Source organism: Anopheles merus, chromosome X (assembly GCF_017562075.2).
Source record: "Anopheles merus strain MAF chromosome X, AmerM5.1, whole genome shotgun sequence".
In the NCBI taxonomy this organism is placed as follows: Eukaryota; Metazoa; Arthropoda; class Insecta; order Diptera; family Culicidae; genus Anopheles; species Anopheles merus.
Window position 1 is genome coordinate 13,945,655 of NC_054081.1, and position 27,513 is coordinate 13,973,167.

Below are 27,513 nucleotides of genomic sequence, written 5' to 3' on the forward strand. Positions count from 1 at the left end.
CGTGCCAAAATGAGCTGCTTAAGCAATTCTGGCTATTTGGGAAGGTACCCGAATAAACGGCGCTGCACTGTATGTTTATTTATTTATTTGCCCATCTATTGGTAAAACTAGGAGATTGAAGTCATAATCAATATACAAATGTATTTATTGAGCTATTCCAGCGCCCTTGCATGTAATGTAATCTCATATATCTCATACATAAAATATGAAATAAAATATTTCAATAATGTACACAAACAATGCCTGTGCTAAAACTACAATAAAAATGTTGCTTGGGAATATGTTAAGACATATAACGCTTCTGAGATGTAACGTAGAGGCTGAGCATTACTTCTACCAAAAGCTATTGTGCACTGGCGTCATATCGTTGTTGTTCCTTTGGTGTTATAAATCTGCTGATCATCAATATCGCAGCGATAAAAACCGATCATCTTCGCTCTGCAACAACCTGTAGGTAAATCAAACCTGTTTTAATCAAAAATATACGTAAACAATGAAAGCAATGTAAACATTCATAATTCCAGATGAGCAATGCATCGTCAACCCACCGAAGCTTCTTCTGCACGCTGTTGCAGGACTGTAGGAAACCATTGCAAATGCGCTGAGATTGCCCTGCTAAACAGCAAACAAATTCAAATGCTAACCAAAATCGTCGTTGACATTAAAATGCAAAACGACGAGATTATTGAGTGGCTGCTTCAACGCGACCAAAATCCAGTTCCGCAAGAAACGCCCGAAATGATACAGCCAACGCAAGAAAATGAGGAAATTATTACGTTAATTGCATCTAAAAAGGAGTTAATTGATTTCGAGCAGAATCTAGGCTTAGAGGATCAGTTTGAGGACGTGAAGCGTAAATTGCAGGCCAAAATGAAGGCCACAGCGACAATGGAGCGACTTCACGAGGCTTTGTACCTTATGTTCAATAGATTGTTTTTGGTTGAATGTAGCTGGAGCGGTAGAGGAGTTACTGGGCCGAAAATACCCTTTCGACGATATGTAAATGTATTGCGGCTTTTTGCTGACGTAGGGAATGTAGATGGCCAAAAAGTAGATTTTGCATCCCTTGAGAATTTTTTTCAAAAAAAGCTTCGAAATGCAAAAAACAGTGCCATTGTATCCGGCACAATAAAAAGCGTTTCTCGTAGCTCGTTCTCACGGAAGTGCAAAGGACGTCCTAAAAAAAAAATGAATTAGATAGGGCATCATCCATTAATTATGTAACACAAAAAATGCAAAATTTAAACCCCCTCCCTCTAACAATAGTTTTTTTTTGTTGAATGAATTCAGTTTTTGTTGTGATATGAACTGTATTGAGGGGCATTCACATTTTTTGAATCGAAAAAAGCTTTGATTATATTACATTTTACATAAGGAAAACTGTCGCATACAGCAATCAAGTTCAAAAAGATTCTGTTAATCGTATGCTCAGCGTCGTTTGCAATATTCTTGCATTACCATCATCAAAAGCGTATTTCTTACGGCTATCTTCCTGGTCCTCCATAAATATGTTAATCAATCCATATTTTTTTCTTAGGCTTTAAATATTGTATCATCATTAAATTGATTCTATTTCACATAACATGCGATGATTAATATATTACGCATGTCTAAAAAATACAAACAAAATTGGTACTATTTGCAGGAAGACAGCTTTTTCGATGTATGTATCCATAGAATTACGACCAATGAAAAAAGGGCTAACTGCATTAACTCCATCTCCAGTATGGTTTAAAGGAATTGGATTCCTGTATGCAGCTTTTCAGTTGAATCTGGTGCCATTTGTTTCGAATCGCGTATCGTCACCTGCGTATGCCACTATCATCGAATGCGTGCCTTTGCAATCGAATAAGTGCCACTGCGCTCTTCTCAGTAACGGAATGCAACGTTACTGCGACGATCCTTTCGAAAGTTTTTTTCGCTACACGACGGACGTGGTGATTGACTAAAACCGGATATAATTTGCATATTCACTTCACTTATGCACACTTGCTCATCAGTCCAAAATTTAACACGCGCAAAGATTCGGCTAGCATTTGAAGCATTCTGTAGCTTCAAAACACACAGCTGAAACACGAGCACTATTCAAATACGACCAAGCAAATTGTTGGGAACACTACGTTGAGAAAAAGGTGCTTAAAGAGCAGATTGACCGTATGTCTGAAACGTTCTTTCTAGAAACCTTGTCAATGTCGATCTTACAATGATATTTATACGGAAGTTTCTTGAACTTTGCAACGGATTTGTCATGTCAACTAAATAGCATCGAGCGATCCAGCCTGTAAAGCTCTGTTCGGTTGTCCATAAAACATAGTGTAGTGGCAATAGAGATAGGGTTGAAAGCGGTCACACTTGGGTAACATATTGGATTTGAAGAATCCAGACGCCCGATTGTTGATTCGTACGCGTGTTTTAAGCTGTAGAATGCTTGTATTAGTAGGATCTTTGCGTGAGTTAAATTTTGCTTTAGTATAGGGATTTAACGCTCTAAAAGGATAAAATTGAATCCTAAAACAAAAAAGGTATTAAAATTAGCGTAGCCTTACCATAAGCAAATACTTCGTTCGATTCACTCGGTATCGCTACCGCTCGATGTCGACAACAAGAGCAGGTTTCTTTACTTCGGAGCTCTCAAAGAGCTTGTCAGGATTAGATCGCTGTCGGGATATTACAAAAAAATCACAATTAATGAATAACTTGTACAGAACAGTAATAGTAACATGCACACTTGACTCATACTTACTTGCTTACTTTTGTACTTTTGAGGTCTACAAGAGCACAATGAAACGCTTTCAATTTAGCGTCAACGTGTGTCATACCAAACGGGACTCACATAGCCTGAAAATGTATTTACATAAATTGTGTGCTTAGGATGGTCCCAGATTGTACCTACCTGAGGATGTTTTTTTTAGTACAGCAAGCAAAGCCATTTGTCGTGGTCGTCCTGCTGTACATGAGGGTTGTGCTCTTGCGACCCAACCATTCGTTAAAATCACCAAGCAAGCTGGTTTTTTTTAATTAAATCAATGAACTAATGTAGTTTCGACCATATACTATGGTCATAATATTCCTGGTCGTCCAAAATTTGGGAAGTTGGAGAAAATGAGATCAAAACGGTATGCGATAAACACGCGTTGTAAAAACTGCATTCCCGGAACGCTCAGTCCCAGAAGAGGGAGATCGTGCTACGAATGCGCCAGAGATGGCAGTAGAAAACGTCTACACTTAAAAAAGGATAAAAAGGGATTTAAAAACCTCACACTGCATCAACCGTTGCCTAGAGCACGCTGCAGAAGCTCCGAATGTGCGACTATCCCTGGACAGGGTTAATGGACCAGTACGATATAGCTGGTTTTGGATATGGAATAGCGTGCGGTATTTTCGGCAGTTCAACTTACCTCTATAAAGTTATAAGCAAAATCATTTCAAAATACCTACAACACATTACTGTGAAAGCAACAACAACAAAAATGAATGCACAAACACAACACTTACGTTACGACAATACGCGTTTGGTAATACTTTTTTAATTAAATACTAGGCGCCCTTTATTATCCAACCGTCTGCGAGCTACTTAAACGCACCTATCAAACGGGTCTACTGCTATATCTGCAACCACCGACAGGGCGTGGGAGGTGGATGGAGAGAGGACAGCGGGTAGGAGGAGACGACGATAATACCACTAAACCGTTGCGTCTTGCCGCATTGGCTAGACCGACTGTATGCTGCTGGCTGCCCGAAACTACCTATCAACTACTTCCTTCCTCCCGATACACGGAAACCAGAAGGGGATTTTGTCGTCCCCGTACCACATTCAACGCGCGCGTGTGTGTGTGTGTTTGCGCACGAGCACGTGCGTCAAAAACAAAGAGATCGCAACAAATTTTAACTGTTTTTCTTCCTCACCCTTCCCTACCTGGTCATCTCTTATACTTTATAAGTCAGGCGTGTGTGTGTGTGTGTCGCTCTATTTTTTCTCTGTTCTTTTATACGTCTAATTGATTCTTTCTATAATATATATTTAAAAAAAAACGTTACGCGACTTACTCTAAATGTACATCAATGGGGGTCCAACATTTTTCCAGCCAGTCTCCGTGCTTTGTTTCTTTTATGTACGCTGGGACTGCGTGTGTCATTGCATCTTTTTTTTTTAAATCATCAAACGTGTTATGTTCAGTCGGACCCATCGTTTCATATTTTTCCATATTCTTTAACACTTGCATCTCCCCCCTTTAGTTGCCCTGTTTTTTCTCCACCTGACGGTACAAACTCCATTACAAGAATTACAAATATCTTTTAACACACACACACACATACTAACAAAAACAGACCCATCACACACAACACTTGTGATTGTTTAATTTGCGTGTTTACGAATCTTTCTTTTTTTACACTTCTGTTCAACCACATAACCATTGTATGTATACAGTGCACACAACCACACCCATTAACGGCGACATAATTTTCCCTGCCCGCCGCTCGTAGAGACGTCGTGTTTCTAACTCACTTCGATATCTGGCGATCCCTCCCGCGGTCCCTCTCTCGTACCACGCCACCTTGAACGGGTTTCCTGTACCGTTAATGTAACCTAAACAAGGGTACCTTATCGATCTACATATGTACAGTGTCAGTTTGAAATCAACATATGATACATGCTGCCCCCCCCCCTCCCCTCCTCCCCACTTCCGCCTGTCATCGCACTTGGCCACCCATCATGCGTATTTTAGATAATCGCTTCTTTTGTTCATCCTTTTTCGTCCACTTTTCATGCTTGAGTGCGTGTGTGTGTGTCGATTTTATAAAATGTTCTTCGACGTAACCTTCTGTCCATTGTTTTTGTTTATTTTAATAAATAATTTGGTTCCTTGAAGTAGGTTATATTTTTCCCCTGATATTCTGAGCTGTAGTTGTGTGCGTTTTTCCAATTGGAACTGAACAAGGAATTGGGCAACAGAATTAAATTTTGTGTGTAGGTTTTTGTTGTTTTAGTTAAAAGATGAAATTTATCTTCAGCTGTTAAGCAAGGCCTCCTACCAATCACGTGCAGCGGGAGCAGAAAAAACAAAACAATTAAAAGCGACCGTTAAGAACGATCAGTCAATGTTGATGTATCTGAACCAATAAATAAATTTGAAAAGAAAATACATTTTGTAAACGTTTCCCCTGTGGTGATGAAGGAGCAGTTGAAAGCCCCAATTTAATAACGGATATGGTTAATCGTCCTGGCATAAAACACCATTTTAGTAGGGCTATCGTTACGCAAGGAATTAAAAAAAATCGTTTTGATGGCTAAAAATGGAACAGCTAAAAGAATAAAATCAACACACACACAGACATCTCTCTCTCTCTCTCTCTCTCATCAGTCCTACCGAAACTCAGGCTGTGCAGGCATGTTTAAAACCGAGCAGTACATTACAGTACATTACATGCGGCACTTATGTGTGTATGTGTTGTGTCTGGTCAGTAAACCAAACAAACCGACCGATTGTGGTCTCCTCACCCTCGTCCACCCTGGCACTACTACTGACAAAATGCAGCTGCTTTGGAGTCGGAGTTACCGGAGCCGCTGCTGCTGCTGCCGCCGGGGCCGCTACTCGCGCGTGCCGCACCGGCCGACTCACAGCCATCGAGCTGGCCGAGATAGTCGATCGCTTCCTTCGTTTGGCGCTTGTGGGCCGTACTTTCTGCGTCCGCCTGCAAAAAAAAAAAATAAATAATAGCGAAAAACAAACAAACAAACACGCGTTATTGATGTAGAGCCGCGCCCTCCTACAACACTCGCTGCCCCGCAGGCGTGCGTACGTACGTTCGTCGTGAGGTTCAGGAACTCGTAGTACCGGCTGAGTGCCGCCACCATGCGCTTGAAGTTGCCGTTCTTCAGATACGCCCGGGCGATCTGTTCCAGCCCGGGCTCGTCCATTACCAGCTGGCAGATCAGCATGCACACGTGGCTGCCCATGTACGTGTGCTCCATATGGTGCTCCGCCTTTTGTATCACTGCAGCACCGGTGGGATGGAAAGCGGAATAAACATTAGTCAAGGAGGAAGGGGGAAATTTGGAACGTGGGCTCTAACTGGCCGCCGAAACTTACGCTTCGTTTCCGCATCCTCAACACCGGCCGCTTCGGAAGGCGTGTCTAGTATTGCGTTTGTTTTCTCCTCCGCATGACTAAGGGAAGGGAAAACGAAGAAAACAGACATGTGATTAAATATATAAATTTTTTTTTTATTCAGGAGGAACGGTCCAAAAAGGCCGTATTGCTGAATAAATAAATATATAAGTAAATAAACAATTAAATGCAATAGTAAATCGATACTCTAAGTGAGCGATAGGTACAGTGGGATCATCCCGCATGACAAGTTTAATCCAATGGCTCAATCGTTATGCGAAAGAATCTTCTCCATCTCTTCTTCTTCTTCTTTGGCGCAACAACCGCTGTCGGTCAAGGCCTGCCAGTACCCACTAGTAAAGTGAGCTTGGCTTTCAGTGACTTATTGTTACCATAGCAGGATAGTCAGTTCTGCGTATGGGAGCACGGTCTATTCGGGACTTGAACCCATGGCGGGCATGTTGTTAAAGTCGTACAAGTTGACAACTGTACCACCAGACCGGCTTCTCCATATATGGCGGAATGAAAATAAAAACTGTGTTTTGCGGGGCTGCTTGTTGATTTCAAACATGGAACGAGAAAACACCGAAGAGGCCACTATTTGACGCAATTCAAGTATCTTCTTCTTCTTCTATTTTGCGTAATGTGCTACACGGACATGCCTATATAGGCTTTCGGGAATTTATTCAGTCTCAGTAGTCTCCAAATAGTCAATTCTTGCTACGGTGGCGTCGGTCCAAATGAGGCTTGAACCCATGACGGTCATGTTATTGAGTCGTGCGAATTGACGATTGTACCATGGGACACTTCAAGCACATTAGCAAGTAATTCTCCATCCATTAAAAAGCTAGCAAATCGGTCAAGAAGGCGGAGAATTGAGTCCCATATGGGAATTGACCAACAAGCGACGACCCTCGTCATTTCACGTTTGAGAAACTTCATCTTCAAAAAATACTAAACACACAGACAATTTAAGTTTTATGCCCCCGCTGTGTAGCGGATATATTGTTCCTGCAGGTTACTGTTTGCACTTGTCGATGGAACATGATATGGCTGACCATCACGTCTTTAATAACTATTCGGTGAAAAATTAGACCGTTGCATGGTTTGGGGCCAAACAGCCGACCATAGAAGTAATTGGTTCCATTGTATGCATTTGAAAAAAGTGTCTTAATAATACTAATATTTGGGAAGATGTTTATAGTTCACTAATAGTGTTGGGTTTCATTAATATGAATCATCATTGATGAGATCTTCAAAGATGAATGAATCTTTTAAATTCGATGAATCTCCAAGGATTCATGATTCTCCGAGAATACATTAATCTCCAAGGATTTATTAATCTCGAAAGATAAATGAATCTCAGACATTCATAAATCCTTTAACATTCATATATCTCCATGGATTCATGAGTCTTTAGAGATGCAATATTTTCAAAATACTGAATTTGCTCGATCCCGCCTAACAACATGTCAGTTGTGGAATCAAGCCTAGCATGGACCGTCTCCCAGTAGCAAAACAAACTATCCGGCTGCGTCGTACTTGCCAAGAAGTCTCGAAAGCCTGTTTAGGCTGGCATGACTACGTAGGTTGATACGCCAAGAAGAAGAATAATGAGAAGCTCAAGCTCTATGAATTTTTGGAGATGTATGAATCCCTAGAGATTCGTGAGTCTTTCGAGATATATGATTCTTTTGCGTTTCATGAATCTTTCGAAATTTATGAGTCTTTCAAGATTCGTGAATCTTTGGAGATGTTTGCAACCTATATTTAGATTCATTGAATCATTTCAAAGATTCATTCAGATTCATGAATCTGTATCAAAATTATCCTACACTATTCACTATTTCTTTGCCATGATTATTGAGGCATTTTATTGAAAAAATTATCAATTATTTCAGAATTTTCTTCAAATAGTTCCCAACATGAACACATTCTATTATCATGGTACACGTGTAGAGCGACAACATCGCCCGGGTGGTTCTTGCGGACAATTTTCAACGTAAGCCAGTTTCATCTCAAATAAATTTGTGTGTACAAGTTTTTTTTAAAGGATTTTTATAAATTCATTCATTACATACATTCTACTGTTTAATATTCAATGAATATTAGCATCGAAACTCTCATTTGCTTGAGCAAGAATCAAAATTAAAGAAATGCTCCACGTTAACCGATCGTGTCCTTGACTTCACATATTGCTCGTTTTGTGAGATATTACACGTTACGAGAGCCATTTGTTGAGCATTTAGATTTGCACGTATTGCAAAAAAAAACTCGTAATAAGAAATTTTGCTCTAAATAAATCAATAAATAATAAGTGCTGTCTTATTCGATATAGCGTCCCAAATGCAAAGAAGTAACCTCATTTGAACCTCTAAAAAAGGGAGAAAAAAAAAACACTTCAACCACTCACCTGGCCTTCTCCTCCTGCTGGTCGAAGTACGCGACCAGCGCCTTGAAGCCGTCCCGGTTCGTCTCCTTGTCGACGTAGCGCAGCACCTGCTGCCGGTTGTGCTGGCTGGGGCGGGCGAGATGAAGCAGCAGCGTCAGCGCTAGCAGGTGCAGATCGAACACGCACCGCTGCGGCACGTAGTTGGCGATGCGCAGCAGCAGATTCATCGTGTTGTTGATCACGTCCGGCTGCTTCCCGACCAGGTGGGCACCGCGAGCTGTAGGTGGGGGAACCATTTGAGTAAAGAAACAAAAAAAAACCCGGAAAGCCATAGCAAAATCATCTGTCTCGCTCACCTTGATCGTCGAACGAGTGCGTCAGCGTGATGAGCATGTGCAGCATCGGCTGGAGCAGGTCGCGCAGCAGCACGCCGATGCTCTCCTTGGGCGTCGCGTCGTCCGTCGGGTAGTGCGGCAGGTCCCGGTCGACCTGCCGGTACAGCCGGACCAGTATCTGCACCAGCAGCCCGGCCCGGTGCTCGAGCAGGAACGTTTGGTTCGCGCAGTTAAACAGGCTGACGTTGTTGAGCACCCGCAGGCAGCGCTCGATCTTGCGCAGCTTCGCCACGTCCGGCTCGTGCCAGTCGGCGGCCCGGTCCGGCACCTGCTCGTAGCACTCCGCCACCGTCTTGATCAGGTGCTCGATGCCGCCCAGGTTGCGCAGCTCGTCCTTGAACCACTCGCCCGCCCGCTGGGACGTGAGCGACAGCAGCGACTCCATCGCGAGCGACCCGGCCGTCACGCGGTCCGTATCGATGTGCTTGCCGCAGCCGCCGCCCTTGCCGGCGCCCTTGATCTCCTCGCACAGCTCCTTCACCCGCTGCCGGTTCTTCTGCAGCTGCTGCTGGGCGGCGGTGCCACCCTCCGACAGCCGGTGGTCCGTGTCGAGCAGGTTAAGCATCAGCGCGAGCGAGTCCCGATCGAGATCCATGTTCAGCTTGTCCTGCGAGAACACGTACATGATGGCGGCGGTGCACAGGCCCAGGCTCGGGTCCTGGTGGGCGTCCGACAGCGCGCGGAAGAACCGCGTCACGACGCCGTGCGCCCGCACGTGCATCTTGAACGCCGGCTTCATGCACTTGGTCGCGAGCTGCAGCGCCGACAGGCACCGGGTCGAGATCGGGTTGTCCGGGTGCAGGGCGCTCAGTATGTAGTCGACGTCGTCGTCCATCTCCTGGAACTCGCCGATCTCCTGCATCTGGTGCGAGTTCTTCACGTTGCGCACGATCGTGTAGAACGGTTTCGTCTGCCGGTCGCACCGCATCTTCGCACCGCCGCCACCACCACCGTACTCGTCGTCGCCCCCGTCCGTTTCGTCATCGTCGAATGCGCCCGCCGCACCATCGTACGCGTCGCCGGCTGCGTGCTGCGGCCGTCCGTACTGGTAGTACGACGGCATGCTGCCCGCTCCCCGAGCCTCACCACCACCACCGGTACCCTGCTGCCCACCGGACTGCACGCCGCCCGCACTGCCGCCGGCTCCGAACGTTTTCATGCGCTTCGAGCGGGACAGCATGGCGGACGGTGGCGCATCGCCGTCGAAGAACGCTCCATCAAAGTCGAGCTGGCTCGGGCCGGACGATCCACCTCCGCCGCCACCGCCGCTGCCACCACCACCACTACCTCCACCAACCCCACCTGCTCCTGCTCCGACCAGTCCACCAGCGGCCTCGTGCCCATCGCCGTCCACATCATCGTCGAAGGCACCGTCCGTCGCGTACGCATGGTGGTGGTTGGCCAGCAGGCCGCCGTCCGACACGCCGACGCCGGCCGCCCCACCCCCAACACCACCGCTCGCGCCCGCTCCACCGCCACCGGGCGCATCCCCGCCCGCCTTGCCGTCCTGATCCAGCAGCCCGTTCCCGTGGTCCCATTTGTGTTTGTACACGTGCCGCTTCTTGGTGTCGGTCGCCCCGTCGCTCGAGCCGACCAGCGGGCGGCTCTTGAAGATGGTGCCCTTCTTCTGCAGCACCAGCCGCATCGGGGCCGGCGGTACGGACGGCTCCTGTCCCGGGGCAGGCGCCGCGGCGGCAGACGGCGCCACTGTCGACGTTGGCGTTGCCGTACTGCTCGACATCGACTGCTGCTGCTGCTCTGTCCCGAGTGCGTCGCCATTATGTCGCTGCTCACCACCACCGCTGGTACTCTCCGGCCCGGCAGGCGCGGACGGTTCGCCAAGATAGTCGGGCGGCACCACGTTCTTCTTCCGGCGGCTGTACTGGCGCGTCACGCTCGGCTTCGGTGCCACCGCCGGTGCTTCCGGGGTCACAGCCGCTTCGCCCCCCGTGCCGACGGCGGGTGGTGACCGATGCGGCGGCATCGGCTCCCCCACTGCCGCCTCGTCCCTCGGCTGCTCCGCCTGCGTCGTGTCCGTCTGCTTTCGGGTGCGCTTTTCGCTCACCGTGCTGGTACCGCGCACCACATTGTTGTTGTTGTTGTTGTTGCTCGCTGCGGCACGGTTCGTGCGGCCGGATCGACCACCGACGCGCAGCAGTAGCGGCTGCTTCGCCGCAGTTCCCTCCGTTCCCTCCGCGCCCTGCTGCTCGTCCGCCGGGTTGCTGTGCTTCATCTTGTTTCGTGTGACGCGTGCACCGGCAGGGACAACATTCTTCAGGTTCAGCTTCAGCACTTCCACCCGCTCGGGGGCTGCTGCTGCTGCTGCGGCCGGCAGCAACTCAACCGGCGGCACGGTCTCGGAGGAGCAAGCGGCAACCGATGTCGTGGTGGTGGAGGCTGCCGCGAGCGCTACGGGTCCCCCGCGCAGCAGACCACCCGGCTGCGGGTGGCTGTTGTTGTCCTGCGTGTTTTCACTCTCCGAGTAGACGTCCGAGGGTGGGGCGGCCGCCGTCGAGCTGTTCTGGGACAGCTCCAGGTCGCTGCCGCAGTCGCTCGAGCCGCGGCTGTGGATGATCTGGCAGTCTTCGCCCGGCGCGAGCGTATGCTTCGGCGTGTTGTTGTCCGACGACGCGCTGCCCAGTATCGAGCTCTGGGAGTCGAAGTCGTCTCCGCCGGACAGGGAGGAGAGGGTGCGGAACACCTCGTACGTGTCGGTGCCGGGCAGCGGGAAGCTCGGCCGGGGCAGCACCGCCGCTGCCGGTTTCGCCGCGGTCGAGGACGACACGGACAGTGGATGATGCTGCTGCTGCTGCTGCTGCTCGCCGTCCGACAGCTCCACCTTGCTGCGCTTGGACGATACCCGAGCCTTTTCCCGCTCGATCGCACGCTTCTTGAAGTTGTACTTGCTGCTGCTGCTCTTGCTGCCCTTGCCGGTCGGCCCTGCCGCCCCGCTGCTGCTGCCCGGTGTGGTCGAGCCGGGTGCAGCGGTCCCCCCTGCGCCGCTGGTCGTACTGCTGATCAGCGGCTTGCCGCCGAGCGATATCTTTATCTTCAGCTCCGATTTGGCCGGTGCCGGTGCGACCACGGCCGCCTCGCCCGAACCACCGGCTGCCCCTCCTGCTGCTCCGAGCTCACCGCACGGTGCCGGGGGCGTTGTGGTGTTGTGCGGAAATGGTTCGACCGGTTGATTGTAGAACGGTTGCTGCTGCTGCTGCTGCTGCTGCTTGAAATAGTCGACCGAGCTGTCGTGGACGGTCGTCGTCGTCGTCGTTGGTCCCGTCGCTTCTGCTAGCAGCGTGCGCGGTGGCAAATCTCCATCAAACTCCTCCTCTTCCTCCTCTTCGTCCTCCTCCTCTGGCTGCTGCTCCTGCTGCTGCTGCGCCTCGAGCGGCTGGTGATGGTGATGATGGCCGTAGTGATGCTGTGGAGCCGGCGTCGGCGGCGTACTGTTGTTCGTCGAAACCTCTTCACTGTCGGTACTGATCAGCATCGACGTACCCTGCGCGGAATGTGACGAAAAAAAGCGAGATCAGCAAATTATTTTATTTTTTTAAATAATCTCTACTTTATCATGCGCTTAACAAACGCACAACAATCACACTTGTCGGAAGGTGAAAACATTATAAAAAAGAAAAAAAAGCTCTCAACGGCGCCTACTACTCCTCCTTCCTCTCTCTCTTTAGACACGCGAAAAGGGCAACAAAATCATGATCTGCCAAACTCCCTTGTTTACAAGGCATGCTGCTGCTGCTGTGTGACGTCACAAAGATTGCTCGAACAATAGTGCGGGCTCCGTAGCCAGTGGGAGGGGTGCGGGCGCGCACACTTTTGGCGTGCGTGTATGGGTAGACGTGCGAAGCCTATTTGACGCACACACACACAGTATACAATACTGTCGCCCTACGAGTCCAGGGGTCGACAACGTTCGCCTGCTAAAAGTTTCGAACGTCAGAACAAAAAAGCAATTTTTTTTTATAAATATTCGTGAAAATGCAAACATTGGTTTTGTTCCAATTTTCGGCAGTTTGTTCTTTTTTTGGGCAACGCGAATACGGATCAGTTTTTTTGTTATCAATTGAAATAGATAGTAAATTATGTTTATACCAGTTTAACACTCTCGCTTTTCTAAGATTGATGTTAAAAAGCACTTTATATTGACATACAGTTATAATTCAAATTAAGGACAGCTTCAAATTCCGGACATTCGGCATATTTTTTATATCTTCCTACCCAGTGCCTGAACACGCTGCTTTTTAATTTTAGATGTTTGCCATGATGTACAAGAATCAATTAAAAATGTGTCTGACACCCAGTAGGCCCTGATGACACGGTAAATAAATATTTTCTGTCGGTCAGTTCACCACCGGAGGCATTGTTAGTAGTATTGCTAATAACCAACGCCAGTGTAATTTCGTCTATAATTCCTTAAATCTTGTCCAAATGCATTGAAGTATATCGGAATTCAATGCAGAAGTATTTATCAACGCGATAACAACAGTGTTTTTTATATAGTTTGCTCTGAAGTTCACTAAAACACGTATTTAATACTGTCTGGAATTCAAAGCAAGATTTTTTTAATTTAAATTCAGCGAAGTAAATTGTGTTTCATTGCATTAAAATGTGTTTCATATGCGACAGTGATAATAGCAATGTCAATCAGACCGCCGTCCTGTCATTCCAGTAGGACACTGACCCTCAGAATTGGGTGTCCATACTTGAAACAGTAAAATACAAAAAAAGTTGTAATGTGTGTGCAAAAGCCAAGATTATTGACGAAATTGTGTGGCTGCATGGAATTTGCATCAAAACGTCCACAACATGAAGCATGAAGTTGAAAATATCCGGAAAATGAATCAAAATATCGTTGTTATTTTATGCATTTTTGCAATGTTTCGAGTACAATTATTGATTTTTTTTTATTAAAGTTAGAAAGTTTGTTTCAGTTACCTTAGGTATTAGGTTGAATTAGTAAGGAAATATTGAATGCCAAAAATGTCTTTAGTATCGAAATTCGCAATTCGAAGCAACAGGGTACAAACAAAGCAGCCATGGAAGAAAAGTGACAGCTCGGCGGTTATAGCGTACGGCACCGACTGGCTCACAAATATTTATTTTTCTCTGAAGTTATTGCATTATTTATCGTCAATTTATCGCATTTGATAGAAGAAATATTGTAGTAAATGTTGACATACGCATTGTAGTGTTCTGAACAAGTTTTGAAGGAATATTCAGCCAAATCCAAGGTGTGTTATTGCTACGAGTTTCGGCATGAGCACACAGCACTGCCAAAAATGGACATTTACCGTGCATATATTTTAGGCATCATTCAAAATGACATATAACTTCTTTATCGTGATTATCAAATTCAAAACAAGTAAGAATAAATTATTCAATTTTTACTGTTCTGGTTCGCTTAATTACAAAACCTGCCGAACTATTGGCTGACAGTAAATCTGCCGAAAAATGCTGAGATCTGCACAAATTTATTGATATTTTGGTAAATACGGAAGGAAGTGGTGTGAAACTTCGTATATGAATAAAAAATGAGCATAAGTTCACATAAAAATTGTGAAATTTTTTACCGCTTTTGTGCATCATTTCACGTGTTTAATTACCCTGCCGAAAACTGGTACATTTATCCTAATAAAAATATTTTTATTGAAAACATCTTCACGAAAAAAGTCCAAAAACTTGGCTTCGGCAATCAACTTCATTCGACTTCTGGGACCGTTTGCCGACCCCTGCCGAAAGCGATAGAGGGCCGGAAAGAAATGCGACCGGCTGCTGCGGCTGCCGTCTGCAGGGTTACCCGCACCACACTGCCACCGCCGCCATCTTTAGCACACGCGCGCGCGCGAAAGTGCCAATAGATGTCGGCGGAGCGAAGGGCTCGACACACACACAATCTGTGGGATGCACATGCAGGCACAAACACACTTACACACACACACACACAAATAGCAGCGCGCACAGAGTGTCATGTGGGTCATGTTTCCCCCTTTTGTTTGTTGTGTATCGCCCGTCGTGTTGTTCCACTTTGCTGCAGCAGTGGGTCCGCCGCGCGAAGCGAATGAAGGAAAATTTCACCCACAGCAACTTACCAGTCATCGGCATGTGTGCCGCACACGTCGTGTGCGTTTGATAGCAGAAAAGCCACCACTGTAGGCAACCGCCGGAGAATGATAATAAAAAAAACGACACTCAGTTCTTTTGTGGAAAAGCGCGGGCAAAATAAAGCTGCTGAGCAAGGCAACACACAGTTTACGTCGCACGGGCACGGTGCTTTTTTCTATTTGGCACGACACTTCTACAAATGGGGTTAGTGAGGAGGGGGGGGGGGGGGTATTGGGGATCGAAGGTATTGGGGATGAGGGGGGAATGTAAAAGGCACTTGTGGGAGGCACCGGGTGAACGCGAAAACTTCGAAACCCTTTAACAACGGATGTTCGTGCGAACGGGCGCGCGCGCGTATAATTGTGGCTCGACGCGCGGAGCGAACAAATATGAATGCACCGTACGGCCTGCTGCTCCTGCTGCTGCTCGACGGACGAATGGTACGTTACAGTTTTCAAACACACGCACACAGCCGCACCGCAACCGCCTGTACGCCGCACTGTCTACAGCTGTAGGGCCCGGCTAAAGCGGACGCACACAGCGACACGGGCGGGTTTTCCGTGTGTGCGCGCGCTCTAACACCCGTGGCCATCCCCATATCTACACGTCATGTGCGCGCGCGCCTGTGTGTGTGTGGTGGTGCGTGTGGGTTAGATATTGACTCGCACACTTCACGTCAGTAGGCGAAAGGAGAAATCGAGATAGGGCAGGGTTCGTGTGCTCGTGATGAAAATCGGTGGCGAAGTTACAGTTGTTTGATTTTTTTTCCAATTATTTTAAAGCATGTTTTTGAGCCTCTGTGAATGTAGCTCGGGAACATTATTCGGGAATCGTAGGAACTAGTGTTTGGTAAATCTGATTCATGAATCTTAATGAATCTTTTAAATGATTAAATGAAGCTAAATCTCGAAAGATTCATATAGCTCCAAAAAATCGCGAATCACTATGGATTCATCAATCCCAAAGGATTTATAAATCTATAGAGATTTAATTGAGCTTGAGCTACTTACTATTCTTGGCGTAATAACATGCGTAGCCATGTCAGCCTATTCAGGCTTTCGATACTTCTTGGCAAGTATCACGCAGCCGGATAGTTTATTTTGCTACGGGGAACAGGGAAAGCAGTTCTTGAACCCACGACGTGCATGTTGTTTAGTGGTGAGATTTAACCACTGTACCACGGGATCGCGCAAATTCAATGATTTGAAAAGCATACATCTCTAAAGATGCATAAATCCCTGGAGATTTATGAATCTAAATGGATTGGTGAATCTTACAGGCTCATGAATCTTTGATGATTTTAGACTCTTTCGATATTCATGAATACTTGGAGATTCATGAATGGTTAAAGATTTCTGAATATTTGGTAATTCGATTCGAGATTCGAATTTCTCATCGCTGAAGGTTCATATGAAATTATCTTTGAAAGATTCATGAAACCCAACACTAGTATGAACGAGCTGTCGTACTCAAGTTGCGAGAACAATTGCATTGCAAGAGAAACAAATCGATTTGTTTAATGTTGTGTTACTGCAGGATTATTTTCCGGCGCATTTGCATATCAAATACAAATTAGAACCATACAAAATCAACTAGATTTTTTAAGTTATCTTGAAGAGCAAATATACGTTCACAGTTCTTATAATAAATAAAAATAATCTGAACATATTGCTACGGAACTGTATCTGCTACCAAAACATTTTCATATATCCGAGTCTAATTGTAATGTGGTTCAGTTGGGTGGCAAACGGATAAAATTTAGCAGATATTTCATGTAATATTCGTTGTAGGTAGCTCACATTAAACCATGTAGAACATAGTTAACACAATACATAGCCAGTACGACCATTTTCACAAAGAAAAAGTGAGTATCTACTTAAGTGCCCCGCGTTAGGTTTGCTGTACTGAAACAATTTTGAATAAGTAAAAAAAATAGCCAAAAGGCAGTAACCCAGTCGCGTTCATTTTCCAGGGACCGGTCGGTGACGGTATTTTCTATCCTTACTTGTTCATTGCAAACCTTAATGGTGCGATACTTTTTTGCACGATTAGAACATAGCAGTAATATTTTTATTTTCCAACCGATCGGACAGATCTGAAACTGCGGCTCGGGGATTAAATGCGGCCCTAAAACAACCTATAAAGGATTCAATAAACAACTCAATTTTTTTGTGTTTTTGTGTTTGTGCTAATTTGATCAAAATTAATTTTCTTACCATTTCAAGACAAAACTCAAGCTTCAATACTATGAAGCTAAAAAAAATCATATTTTTAGTTTGTATTTTCATACAAAGATTTAAACGTTCAGAGAACGTCAAAATGATCCTCAACAACTACGAGCCAACGAGTTGCCGGAGATCTAAACAGTTTGGCAAGCCCTGCATATAAGCAACATCTACAACGTATAGCCATTTAACAGTGACACATATGTTTGTTAAGACTTTTTCGTTCAATTTACGTAGAAATAGGTATACAATACAAAAATCAAACGCATTTTTTTAATTACTAACAACACCTAAACATCATTTGCGGGTTGTTATAATTAGTGAAACTAATTTGCAATGCCAGGAACTTTGATACTGGACCAGGGTTAGAATAATTTTTATCACAAAAATCGCCCAAAAAATCGCTAGAAAGTGTGCACAGCACACCTTACCAACAAACCCTGCAAAGCATAAGAACGAAATGATGGCAAACCGTATGTACCTTACATTCAGGTACGGCGGCACAATGCTGTGTTTGTAATGGAACCGCCGTGTTCTACCCGTGAAGCTAGTTTTTTGTTTGTTTGTACGTGAGTATGTTAAACAATTTTCCTTCTACAGAAAGGGAAAGCTCCACAAATCAACTGAACAAATAAAGTTGAAGTAACGCACAAACGGACTGTGTGAAAAAAGAAGCCATACAACGTTACAGCAATAAAAGGCCTTTTTTACCTTGGAGATGCGCAGCAGGATAGGCCGATGCTCGCCGGGCGAGGGCAGCGGCGTTGTCACCGTCGTTGTGCTCGGCTTAGCCCCGTACCGTCCCTCCCCACCGGAATGGTAGCCACCGGCCGGGGAGGAGGAGGAGGACACGGGCCGCTGAGCCAGCGGTTGGTACGTCGCCGTCGTCACGTGGGCGTCCTGATGGAGCTGCTGCTGCTCGAGCACACCGGCAAAGGATGGGTCGGTGGCCGGCGGTCCCAGGCCGCCGTACTCGGGCGTACCGAGGGTCGGCTGATGATTGCCGGTCGACCGTCCCGCTACCGTCCGGCCGTAATCGTTGCTATCCTCGTCCTCGTTGTAGTTCACCACCCGGTTCCGTATGCGGGACGAGTTGCGTTTCGGTTGCTCCTGCTGCTGCTGCTGCTGTTGCTGCTCCTGGTCGCCAGCCCCAGGCGCTGCCGGTTCTTTTTTCGCCTTCTTCGGACGCTTTTCCTTCTTTTCCTTCTCCTTTTTGGGCGGTTTGGCGCTGGCGGCTGGCTTACTACGCCCAACCGCACCACCACCATCCGCCGGTTCGAGCGATTTCTTTTTCCGGCCCGGTTTTTTCTCCTTCGTAACGGGTAGCGTGTGCAGTAGCTGCTGCTGCTGCATGGCGTAACCGAGACCGGCGTCACCGGTGTGCAGCCCCACGTTGGCCGACTGGGGCCCGGTGGGCGAGAACTGCGGGGTGGCCGCGGCCGCCGGCAGCGGTTGATAGAACTGTTGCTGCTGGGGCGATGTCGTCGTCACGTTCGCCCGGTTGCCCCACAGATCGGATGGGCCGGCCGCACCGTACCCACCGCCCGCCGCGTTCGCCCCGTACGGCGAGTGATGGCCGAGATGGTCGGCCGGGGGCGGAGGCGGCGGCGGCGGTATGGTGTTGCGGCTTTTGAAGAACTTGCGCGGCCGGGCCGGCTCGCTGTTGTTCGAGCCGAGCAGATTGTTGACGACGCTGTCCGGCGAGTCGCCGGTGCCGAGGTCCAGCCCGGTCGCATCCTTCAGATCCACGTTATTGTACTCCGCAACTGTAGCGCAAAAGCAAACGAAGGGAACCATTAGCATTTAATTAATATTTTAATTCTATACTTGGCGTAATAATTTTGATTAATTTTGCTTCGTACAAAGCATGCATCGTGATAAAAAAAGTCATTATGTTCTTGCAATAAACATGTTTCCCCAATTCCTTATCATATTGGCTCGCGTGCCAATCTTGTGAGCGCATTTTACAATCGTCTTTGAGATTTGATTTGGTGCGTTGACGTCTACCCGTCCGTTTCGAAGGATTTTTTTAATGCTGTACTTTACTTTAAAAACAAAATACAACTTCTTGGAAGCAATCGAGCTAAATTTTCAGGCTAGACGTGAATTGAGATTGAAAATGAAATAAAGCCAATTAGTGCGACTTCGCTTGGCCCTTATTTTACAACACAAACACAAACCCTAGCGTTCGAAAAGATTGCTACAAGGGATGGAGCCCAAAACAAAAAAACGGTCTTGCTGCGAGTTACGAGGTTAATGCATTCCGATGACATCAGCGTATCTCGAAAATCTCGTTTTTCAGCCAAAAAATATTATTGATTCTAGGGATGATATTCTGATTGAAGAAAGTAGTTTTCGACATTAAATTATTTGTTCCATAAATTATAGTAAGTGTATCAATTATGGATATAGCAGCACCTATTATGGCTATAACGAACAATATCAAGCTCCAAAACAGATGATTTGTTTTCTGAAGCTACGAATAGATTTTTTTTAAAACAAATATGAACATTATAAATTCTTTGTGCTTCATTAGCTCCGTCCTGGCCACTTCTACTTAAATAATATACCACCCTTTTTTAAATGGGTAGCCTAGATGTTTGGCATCTCTTACCATTGTGCTACGATCAGCAGATCTATTTTTTTAGATATTTTTAAGCATCTAACTCTGATTTTATCTAATCTGACTTCATTCATCATTTTGGAGTCAATGACTTCACGGTAAAATTTTTCAAAATTCCATCAAAAAAGTTCGTTTTTTTCGTATGTCCATCATAGTCGCAGCATGTTATGGACGCATTGGTTAAAACTTTTGGTCGTTTTAGTCGCAGTGCAAAGTTTACAAGTGACCAAATTGGGAATTTCGTTGTTATTTTTACAATCGAAACGAGTTAATATACATGTTAAGCATGAGTGATGAACAAAATGTTATAAAATCGTATCTGATCGCTTAAAGTTGAACACCTCCCTGCCAGAATGTTTAACAATTTCATAAATTCTCGAATAATGACTACGCTTGTTCATTTAAACCCGCTTTTTAACATAGACCTTTGGGTTCTGCACTCCTTTGTGCATCGCGCGGAAACAGTAAATGGCATCAAGTTTTCAACTGATAAGAAGGTTTGCCGAGCGTGTGCAAACCAGTGTTTCGATCTGTGTTATTGGTATTATAGAAAATTTGCCCATTAGCAGCATTCTAGAAGGATTAGCTCAGCGATAGTGATCTGAAACGATTAATTTAACCTATGTTATGTTTTTCACACAGTTCATTACATTCCGTGAATCGATTGTTGCTTGGGTTATGTTAAAACCATAATGGAAAAAGAGTTTTTGCTGTAACATACACGATTCATGGCTCATTGCGAAACGATAGTAGCCCAAAACAAAATAAACGCCATAACGATGACATATTATAGCCATAATTGATACACTTTGACCCTAGTGCGAATCGATTAGCATATGTTTTCCATTTTTACGATTTTCAAATTTAGCCAAAAATGCAATTTCTATTAGATTATCTTCTCCGGTAGCAACATTTTTAAATGACAAAGCTTCCCTCATAATAAGTGAATCGCCATGAACGTTACTGTAAGAGTTCAGGTTCAACGTAAAAATTGGTGTTTACGTTTATCCGCATCAGTAGTAATCATAATAATCCAACATGGTAATCATCAAGTTAGAGCTTAATTTCAACCTTCATACTTTCCGCAAAATTAATACGACTTACAGGGGTTACCAAGCTACCTTCGAATGTAAACAATTTTTTTCACCGCATGCAGGAAGTTATTCCAAACCACTCTGATATTTCATTTCCATCATAATAATTTTAAATTTCTTCATCATGATTTTCAACACTTCAACGGTTAACGGTTTGATGCGGCTTCAAAACTCCGATGAAAAAAACGATGGCAACAGACCGTTAAAACCGATAAAATTGCAAGGTTTTCCTAGTCATTTTCTAATTTCTACAACATGTTCATTGCTTGCGAGGTGTTTTTCAACAGCTGTCAAATGTTGTATTTGCATCACGAACATATTTCAGTTCTTTCACAGTGATTTTCATCACGTCTCAAGCTCTTCCAGTTCCCTGTGATGTGTTGAAAATCATGTTTAGGAACTGTAATTTTGTTTTTGCAAGTACATCATTTGACAGCTGTTGAAAAACGTGTTGGAGGCGGTGAATTGTTATGTGCACATTTGAAAGCGACTTGGAAAACCATGAACAAATTATTGTGATGGAAATGAAATATCAGATTTGTTGTGGAATAACATTTTGCTCGAGGTGAAAAACAATGTTTACATTCGAAAGTGACTTGGAAAACTCTATAAACCCCATCAAGAATCGCCTACGTATATACCAACGTGCTATTGCATGATACAATTCGTTAAAACACTATTTTTAATAATGGAAATGGTAATCATGCACGATTTCGATAAGCAACTGTTAACTGATACACAGCTTTTGTACTGATTCTACATCTATCTGTCATTGAAACCTTAATTTTGCTGGGAGTTTTATCTCAGAGGGTGTAGTTGTTGACATTTTTCACTACCCTGCTGACTCAATTATCTGTTTAAAACGATCCAATGAACCATCTTCAGGGCCGTAATATACCTCTGCCATATTATTTGTTTGCGCTTAACCTTATTTTCGTACGCCATATGCTGCAATCAGTCCAATACTGATCGATATTTGTTCGTTTTGAGTAACTCTTCCTTTCCGTTGATTACTAATCAAAACTGAACCACAACTAACACGAAATCTCGAAAAAAAAAACATTAAGCTGTTTTCAGGCGGTAGCACTATTCTTATTTTGCACCTGTTTTGAGGAATATTTATGCCTAATTAAAAAAAAAAAGCCCTATCAATATGTACTAAAGTAATGTGCTTGAAAGGTGTAAACCAGATTATTTTAACATTGTGAACTAAAAAAAATCCTATTCGGTAAGGCAAATCTAAGAAAAGAAATGTTGTAAAAAAAAACATGATGATGCTATTTTAATTTCGCTCACTGTATATGACGCCCTGTTTAAAAAATAAACAGCCATAGCCATCATTAATGTAGCTTTTAAATTATCGCTTCGATCGTTCCCGTTTCTATCTAGCTAATAACTCCCCACGGCGACAGACATGTGGCAAAGCGGGAATAATATTTTTTCAATAAAAGACCACACAAATTCTAAAACGCTTCTAGTGTTTTAGTGTCTAAATGTTCGACTGTCAGCAAAGAAAAAAGTGTAAGCAACACCGTTTGCACACTACAACAGCATGCTTTGCTAGCTTCTGCCAGCGAGGCGCTTCCATCATATCCTTACCATAGCTTCGGCTACGTATCGAGGTAAAGCTGGTGATGCCCCAGCGGCCAACCAGCCCGGCCGACCGTCTCGGCGCCGGGCAGTTCTCCTTCCGCCGCTCCTTCAGCAGCGATTCCAGCGGGACCACGACGCCCTGCGGCTTGTTCCACTTCGACATGGCAAAATTGTGTAAAAGTCTGTATGTAAACGTACGCTCGCTCGCTCACTCGCTGCGTGTTGTATGAATCCGCGCCGCGTTGCAGTTGTCCGCCCTATGAAGGGACGGGAGATGTTTTTTTTTGGGGCGCGTGGAAGGGTTTTTACTGAGGGTCCCCCTTAACCCCTAACGCCATTACCGACGGCAAGGACAGCGGTGGTCATCGCCTTGCCCCTCACAGTAGTGTTTGTTGTTTTTCGGTCACAGCGTTGCCTGCTCTCAACAGTTTGCTGGGACCTCCTTCGCATTGCCGCTGCTTCTTTGTTTTGTTTTGTTTTTTTTTTTGTTGTTGTTTTTCACTTCACTTGCACTGCTACACCGCTACACCTCCGCGTGCTGCTGCTAACTTTTCCACCATCGAGCTGGGGTCTTTCCCTCTTCCGCCGAAACCTAAAACGAGAGACAAAAATGCAGCAAAACGTAAGACACAATGGCGGGACAAGGGTTTGGTGTTGAGGGAACACGGTCAATTTCGGGATTTCTTGTTCTTCCGCTTCTTCGTCTTCTTCTTCACTAAAGGATGCACCACTCTCCCCCACACCTCCTCGCCTTGATCGCACGCGTCGGCGGGTTGATTGAAGACTTCTTCTAGCACGGGGCCGGATCAGCGGTTGATGGCGACACGGGGTGTGTGTGTGTGCATTGATTGGCATGCAGCTTGGAGTTTGATTGCTTGGAAGGTAAATGCGACGGGAAAGGCGCAGGGGAGTGGCGGGACACGGTGGGCGAGCTGTTTTCGGATCAAAATGTTGGTGGTGGGCCTGAAGCAATTGTGGCGTCCGAGCGCCCGTCACCAAGGGGAGCCACAGCCAGCTTCTCCAAAACGCATCCACACAAAAAAAAAACACACACACACACATACATGTGTGCAGCATCTCACCGTGCCGTTCCGGAAATAGCTTCACTTTTTCTTGCGGACGGCGGCCACGGTCTCCCTTCCTCGGCCGGGTATTATTTTTTTCTTTTTGGTTTCATTCAAGCAAGCACACTTACACCGCGAGCAAATGCCGCAAATCGCTCGGAAAGGAGGACAATGCAAAACACTGTACAGTGGCTGGCTCTGGTCACCGAAAAATAAAAACTACACACACATACACACACACACACACACATGCACACAGCAAAAATGAGGAAAGATGAAGATGATGACGGTGTGATGATGTTGGTAATGATGCTGCTGCTGCTGCTGCTTTCGATGCTGCTGCTGCCTGCTGTCGGTCGGTACGAAATCAAACTGTCAAAAATCTTCTCCCGTGTAGCGACGACAACACAAGCACACACACACACAAAGAGCAGGAGAGAGAGAGAGAAAGTGAAGGGAGAGCGAGAGAACGCTACAGCGAACCAGCGAGAGAGGCCGTTCCGTTTGGGAAGTGTTTTTCGATACAAAACGATAATCACTTCTTTTTATAAATTTATAAATTTTTCACTTTACACAACTCTCAAGCTCTATTTGTTTAGAAATCTTAAATTGGCCAAAAAAAACAACAACCACAAAAAGAAGTGAACCCAAAAAAGGGAATGAAGTGCAGCAATTAGAATTGTTCTCGCACACTCACACACACCTTTCTCTCTTTCTAGCTCTGCTTCACCCGGCGCACACACAAGTGTGTATGTGTGTGTGTGGTCATTGAAGAGTGTTGACCAGCCAGAAGAAGAAGCAAGAATGAGCAGCAGCAACAACAATAAAAAAAAAAAACAATACCAACAACAACGGCATCGGCTGAATGGATTACGCGACTGTTGACTCATGGTGCGAGGGGGAGGAGTGTGGGCAACACATCGGTAGGGTGTGTATGTACCCTGAGCGTTTTGTTGTTGTTGTTGTTGCAAAAAGAAGGTCCAAAAATTGCACAAAAATTTTGACGAAAAAGAGCGAGCAAGAGAGACAGAGAGAGAGATAGAAAAGGAGTTCACGTAGATGAAATGTAAAAAGGTGCGTGTGTGTGCGTATATTTGACAGACGCGTTGTCGGACTGCATTTACAGAGTATGAAAGAGAGGGGGAGAGAGAGAGAGCGAAATAGTGTATGACGTTTCAATTATCCATCAATATTAAACGACACGAAAAATAAATACAAATTAATTTTACGTTGTACGTATTGAGCAGCCAAGTACATTACGGTTGGGCAGACGAACCCTTACACCTATTTCGCTTATTTTTATATTTTTACTATTTTAATGTAAGAACAACAAAAAGAAACGAAAGGGAAAGAAGGGACGGCAACACCAAGCGTTCGCAGTTGCGTACACGCACACCAAAAAAGAAAGGCGCATTCCACTTGCATCGGGAGAGCGAATCGACGCACCTTCCCCGCCGCTCCAATCTGCATCCAGCCGGACCGCTGGTCGTCCGTGCAGTGGGGGGGGGGGCAGGGGAAGGGGGCAGAGTCATTCACGAGACGACGTGGAAAAAAAAAACAAAACTAAAACCAAGAGCTGCCGTGTGGTGAGGCTGTGCTGAGTAACAAAGGCCAAAAACAAACAACAACAACAACAACAACAACAACAACAACAACAACAGCAACATAACATGGCCGCACAGCTTTGTGTCTGGAGGATGGTCGTCCTTTTTTCTTTTTTTTCGGTGGGGCTAATTTTCCACAAAAATTACACTTTCACACACACACACACACACACACATACACGTGTTAAGGGCATTCGGTGTTGCACTTGTTATGGTTGTTTGTGGGGCTCACGGGCTGTTTTTACCTTCCCGCGAAGGGCGCAAAAGGATGATAAGAGTCCAGCACGAAGTTGGTGGTGGGGGTGGGGGGGGGCGAGGGCAGGAGGGGATGGCCACACAGAAAACGTCAGCCGAGAATGCACGGGGAACGGGTTGAATGATGAACCAAGGGAGGGGGACGGGCATAATAAAATCATACTTTTTTTTAGGCAGAAAACGAGTTTTCGGGTTTTCCTGTTTCTCAGGCACAGGCCCGCAGCACGAAAGTGCAACGAACAGGAAGGTGTGAAAGGGAGGGGAAAGAAGGAGGCGGATAGGGGTGTATGCTTCTAATTTACCTTTTTCCTCTCACTGAAACCTCCTTCTCACTCACACACACGCGCGCGCGCACGCACGAACAAGCTCGCTTGAGTTAACTCCTCCGCAGAAAGCAAGGGGGAGAAGGGTGGCGAACGCGCTCGGAAAGGAGGCTGGAACGCCGCCGTCGTCACAGAAACTGTCGTCGAAAATGTATTCTTTCGATATCACGCTTGAGACGGATTTTGAAAAGCTTCTTTCACTGTTCACGAGAATTGTACAAAAACAAAAAAGCGACGAGTGGGGGAAGGGGAGGCGATTGGGAAAGAATACAAAAACAACACACCGAAACGCACAACTGACCGACGGCAAGGAAGGGGAAAGGGGGTTGTCTTCACTCTCGCACGTTTGGCGCGACGCCGTGCTGCGCGAATCCGTTTCTGTTTCTTCCGTATCACTAGCTTCCTCTGCTTGCGTTTGCGGGCGAATTGTTTTGCGCAAAATTTCAAACACACTAACTAGCGGGCCCCGGTGGCCTCACAAAAAAAACACACACACACTTTACACTTTGTTTTCCGCTTTGCGCCTACTTCGGCCTGCGTTGCGATTGCGTTCTTTCCGTGCGTTTCCGTGCGTGCGAACAAAAACATTAAACCACGGCAGACCCGCTCTGTACGCTTCACGCGCGTATGGGGCTAATAAGCGAACTGTCGGCAGTGTTTCCCTGTGTGTGCGCGAGCCCATCTGCGCAAGTGTGCGTGTGTGTGAGAGAGGAAGAGCGCGCGAATATGAGGCTTTGGCACTCCTTCTCTCTATCTCTCTTTCTTACGGCGAACCTAACGTCCAGTGCGTGTACCTGGGGGGGGGGCAATTGCGTTCTTGCTCTTACAGCGTGTTTTCTTTCGCTCGCACCCTGCCTAGTAGAACTAAAAATACAACTCTGCCTGCGTGTGTGTGTGTGTGAGTGGTTGTGAGAGCAGGACACGCCATGCCCAGTTTAACTCGACTTCCGGGCTTGCGGGAATGGAAGCTTTACGAGATTTTTCAATTACAAGTTTTAAATACTTTGCCGACGGCTTGCGAAAGGCGCGGTGGAAATGCTTCACTCACCTCAGCGCAGTCGTGCCTCAGTTTCGCAAGTTCTGCGACGTATTTTATGTTCGCAAAAAAGATGTCTTTCGCTCTCGCTCACACTTTCTCTCTTTCTCGTTCTGTAAGCTTAAAAAGAGAGAGAAAGAAGAAATCTACCTCACGCATACTATGGAAAACGGGTCTCCCGCTGGCTCCGACTTTTGCAGTACGCGTAATAAACGGAACATACAGTTTGCTTTCAAAATACGCGGTTTGCCGAACGTCAATCGAAATCGCAACCTAAAATGATGTTTGGCGGCCGATTTTGACATCAGCGGCGGCTATTTTGGTGCAAATTTAACCACTAAGGCCCGTGTCTGTGCTCCATCGCATGCGATTTTATCGCACGTGCTGTCAAACGCTTTTTCGTAAAATATTGCGATTATTTGGATGATTTAATAATATAACGATTATGAAAAATTAAGTTGAGATTGTTCCTACAAAACACCACACATTTAGTTTGACAGATAAAATCGGATGCGGCGTCCGACGAAATCAAAATTTTTTGATTCCGTCGTACGACGAAATCGCACGTCCGACGTTATCTGTCAAATCCCATATAAAATTTTGACAGGCCTTCCGATAAAATCGCATCCGACGGAGCACAGACACGGGCCTAAGGCACTGGTCTAATCTTGTTGCGCGCAACAAT

General features: G+C 45.8%; 1 protein-coding gene and 2 long non-coding RNA genes across 5 annotated transcripts; 1 reads left to right on the top strand and 2 right to left on the bottom strand.

Moving 5' to 3' along the window:
- Positions 1-2,834, bottom strand: LOC121587743. The gene is made up of 3 exons (XR_006004097.1): positions 2,744-2,834; positions 2,547-2,657; positions 1-448 (listed from the first exon to the last, which is right to left on the bottom strand). It is a non-coding gene; the product is annotated as an uncharacterized LOC121587743 (long non-coding RNA).
- LOC121587739 lies at positions 359-4,320 on the top strand. The gene is made up of 2 exons (XR_006004096.1): positions 359-450; positions 525-4,320. It is a non-coding gene; the product is annotated as an uncharacterized LOC121587739 (long non-coding RNA).
- Positions 4,154-26,928, bottom strand: LOC121587720 (protein wings apart-like). Of its 3 annotated transcripts, none has more exons than XM_041904810.1 (8): positions 26,841-26,928; positions 22,553-23,138; positions 17,948-19,002; positions 8,859-12,396; positions 8,524-8,779; positions 6,093-6,169; positions 5,807-5,997; positions 4,154-5,694 (listed from the first exon to the last, which is right to left on the bottom strand). In XM_041904810.1, the coding sequence occupies exons 2-8, from the start codon at positions 22,707-22,709 to the stop codon at positions 5,521-5,523; spliced, it is 5,448 nt and encodes a 1,815-aa protein (XP_041760744.1). In that variant the 5' UTR covers positions 22,710-23,138; positions 26,841-26,928; the 3' UTR covers positions 4,154-5,520. The 3 variants fall into 3 exon arrangements, with proteins under 3 accessions (XP_041760744.1, XP_041760728.1, XP_041760736.1); XM_041904794.1 differs by lacking the exon at positions 26,841-26,928 and adding an exon at positions 25,772-26,000; XM_041904802.1 differs by lacking the exon at positions 26,841-26,928 and adding an exon at positions 23,742-23,887.
- Between the last annotated feature and the right edge of the window lie 585 nt (positions 26,929-27,513).

Coding starts and splice junctions, on each gene's coding strand:
- LOC121587720 (XM_041904810.1), bottom strand. CDS start 22,709: ATGTCGAAGTGGAACAAGCCGCAGGGCGTCGTGGTCCCGCTGGAATCG. Junction 12,397..17,947: donor TCCTGCTGCGCATCTCCAAG/GTAAAAAAGGCC, acceptor CATTCCGCGCAG/GGTACGTCGATGCTGATCAG. Junction 5,998..6,092: donor TGAGGATGCGGAAACGAAGC/GTAAGTTTCGGC, acceptor CCGGTGCTGCAG/TGATACAAAAGGCGGAGCAC.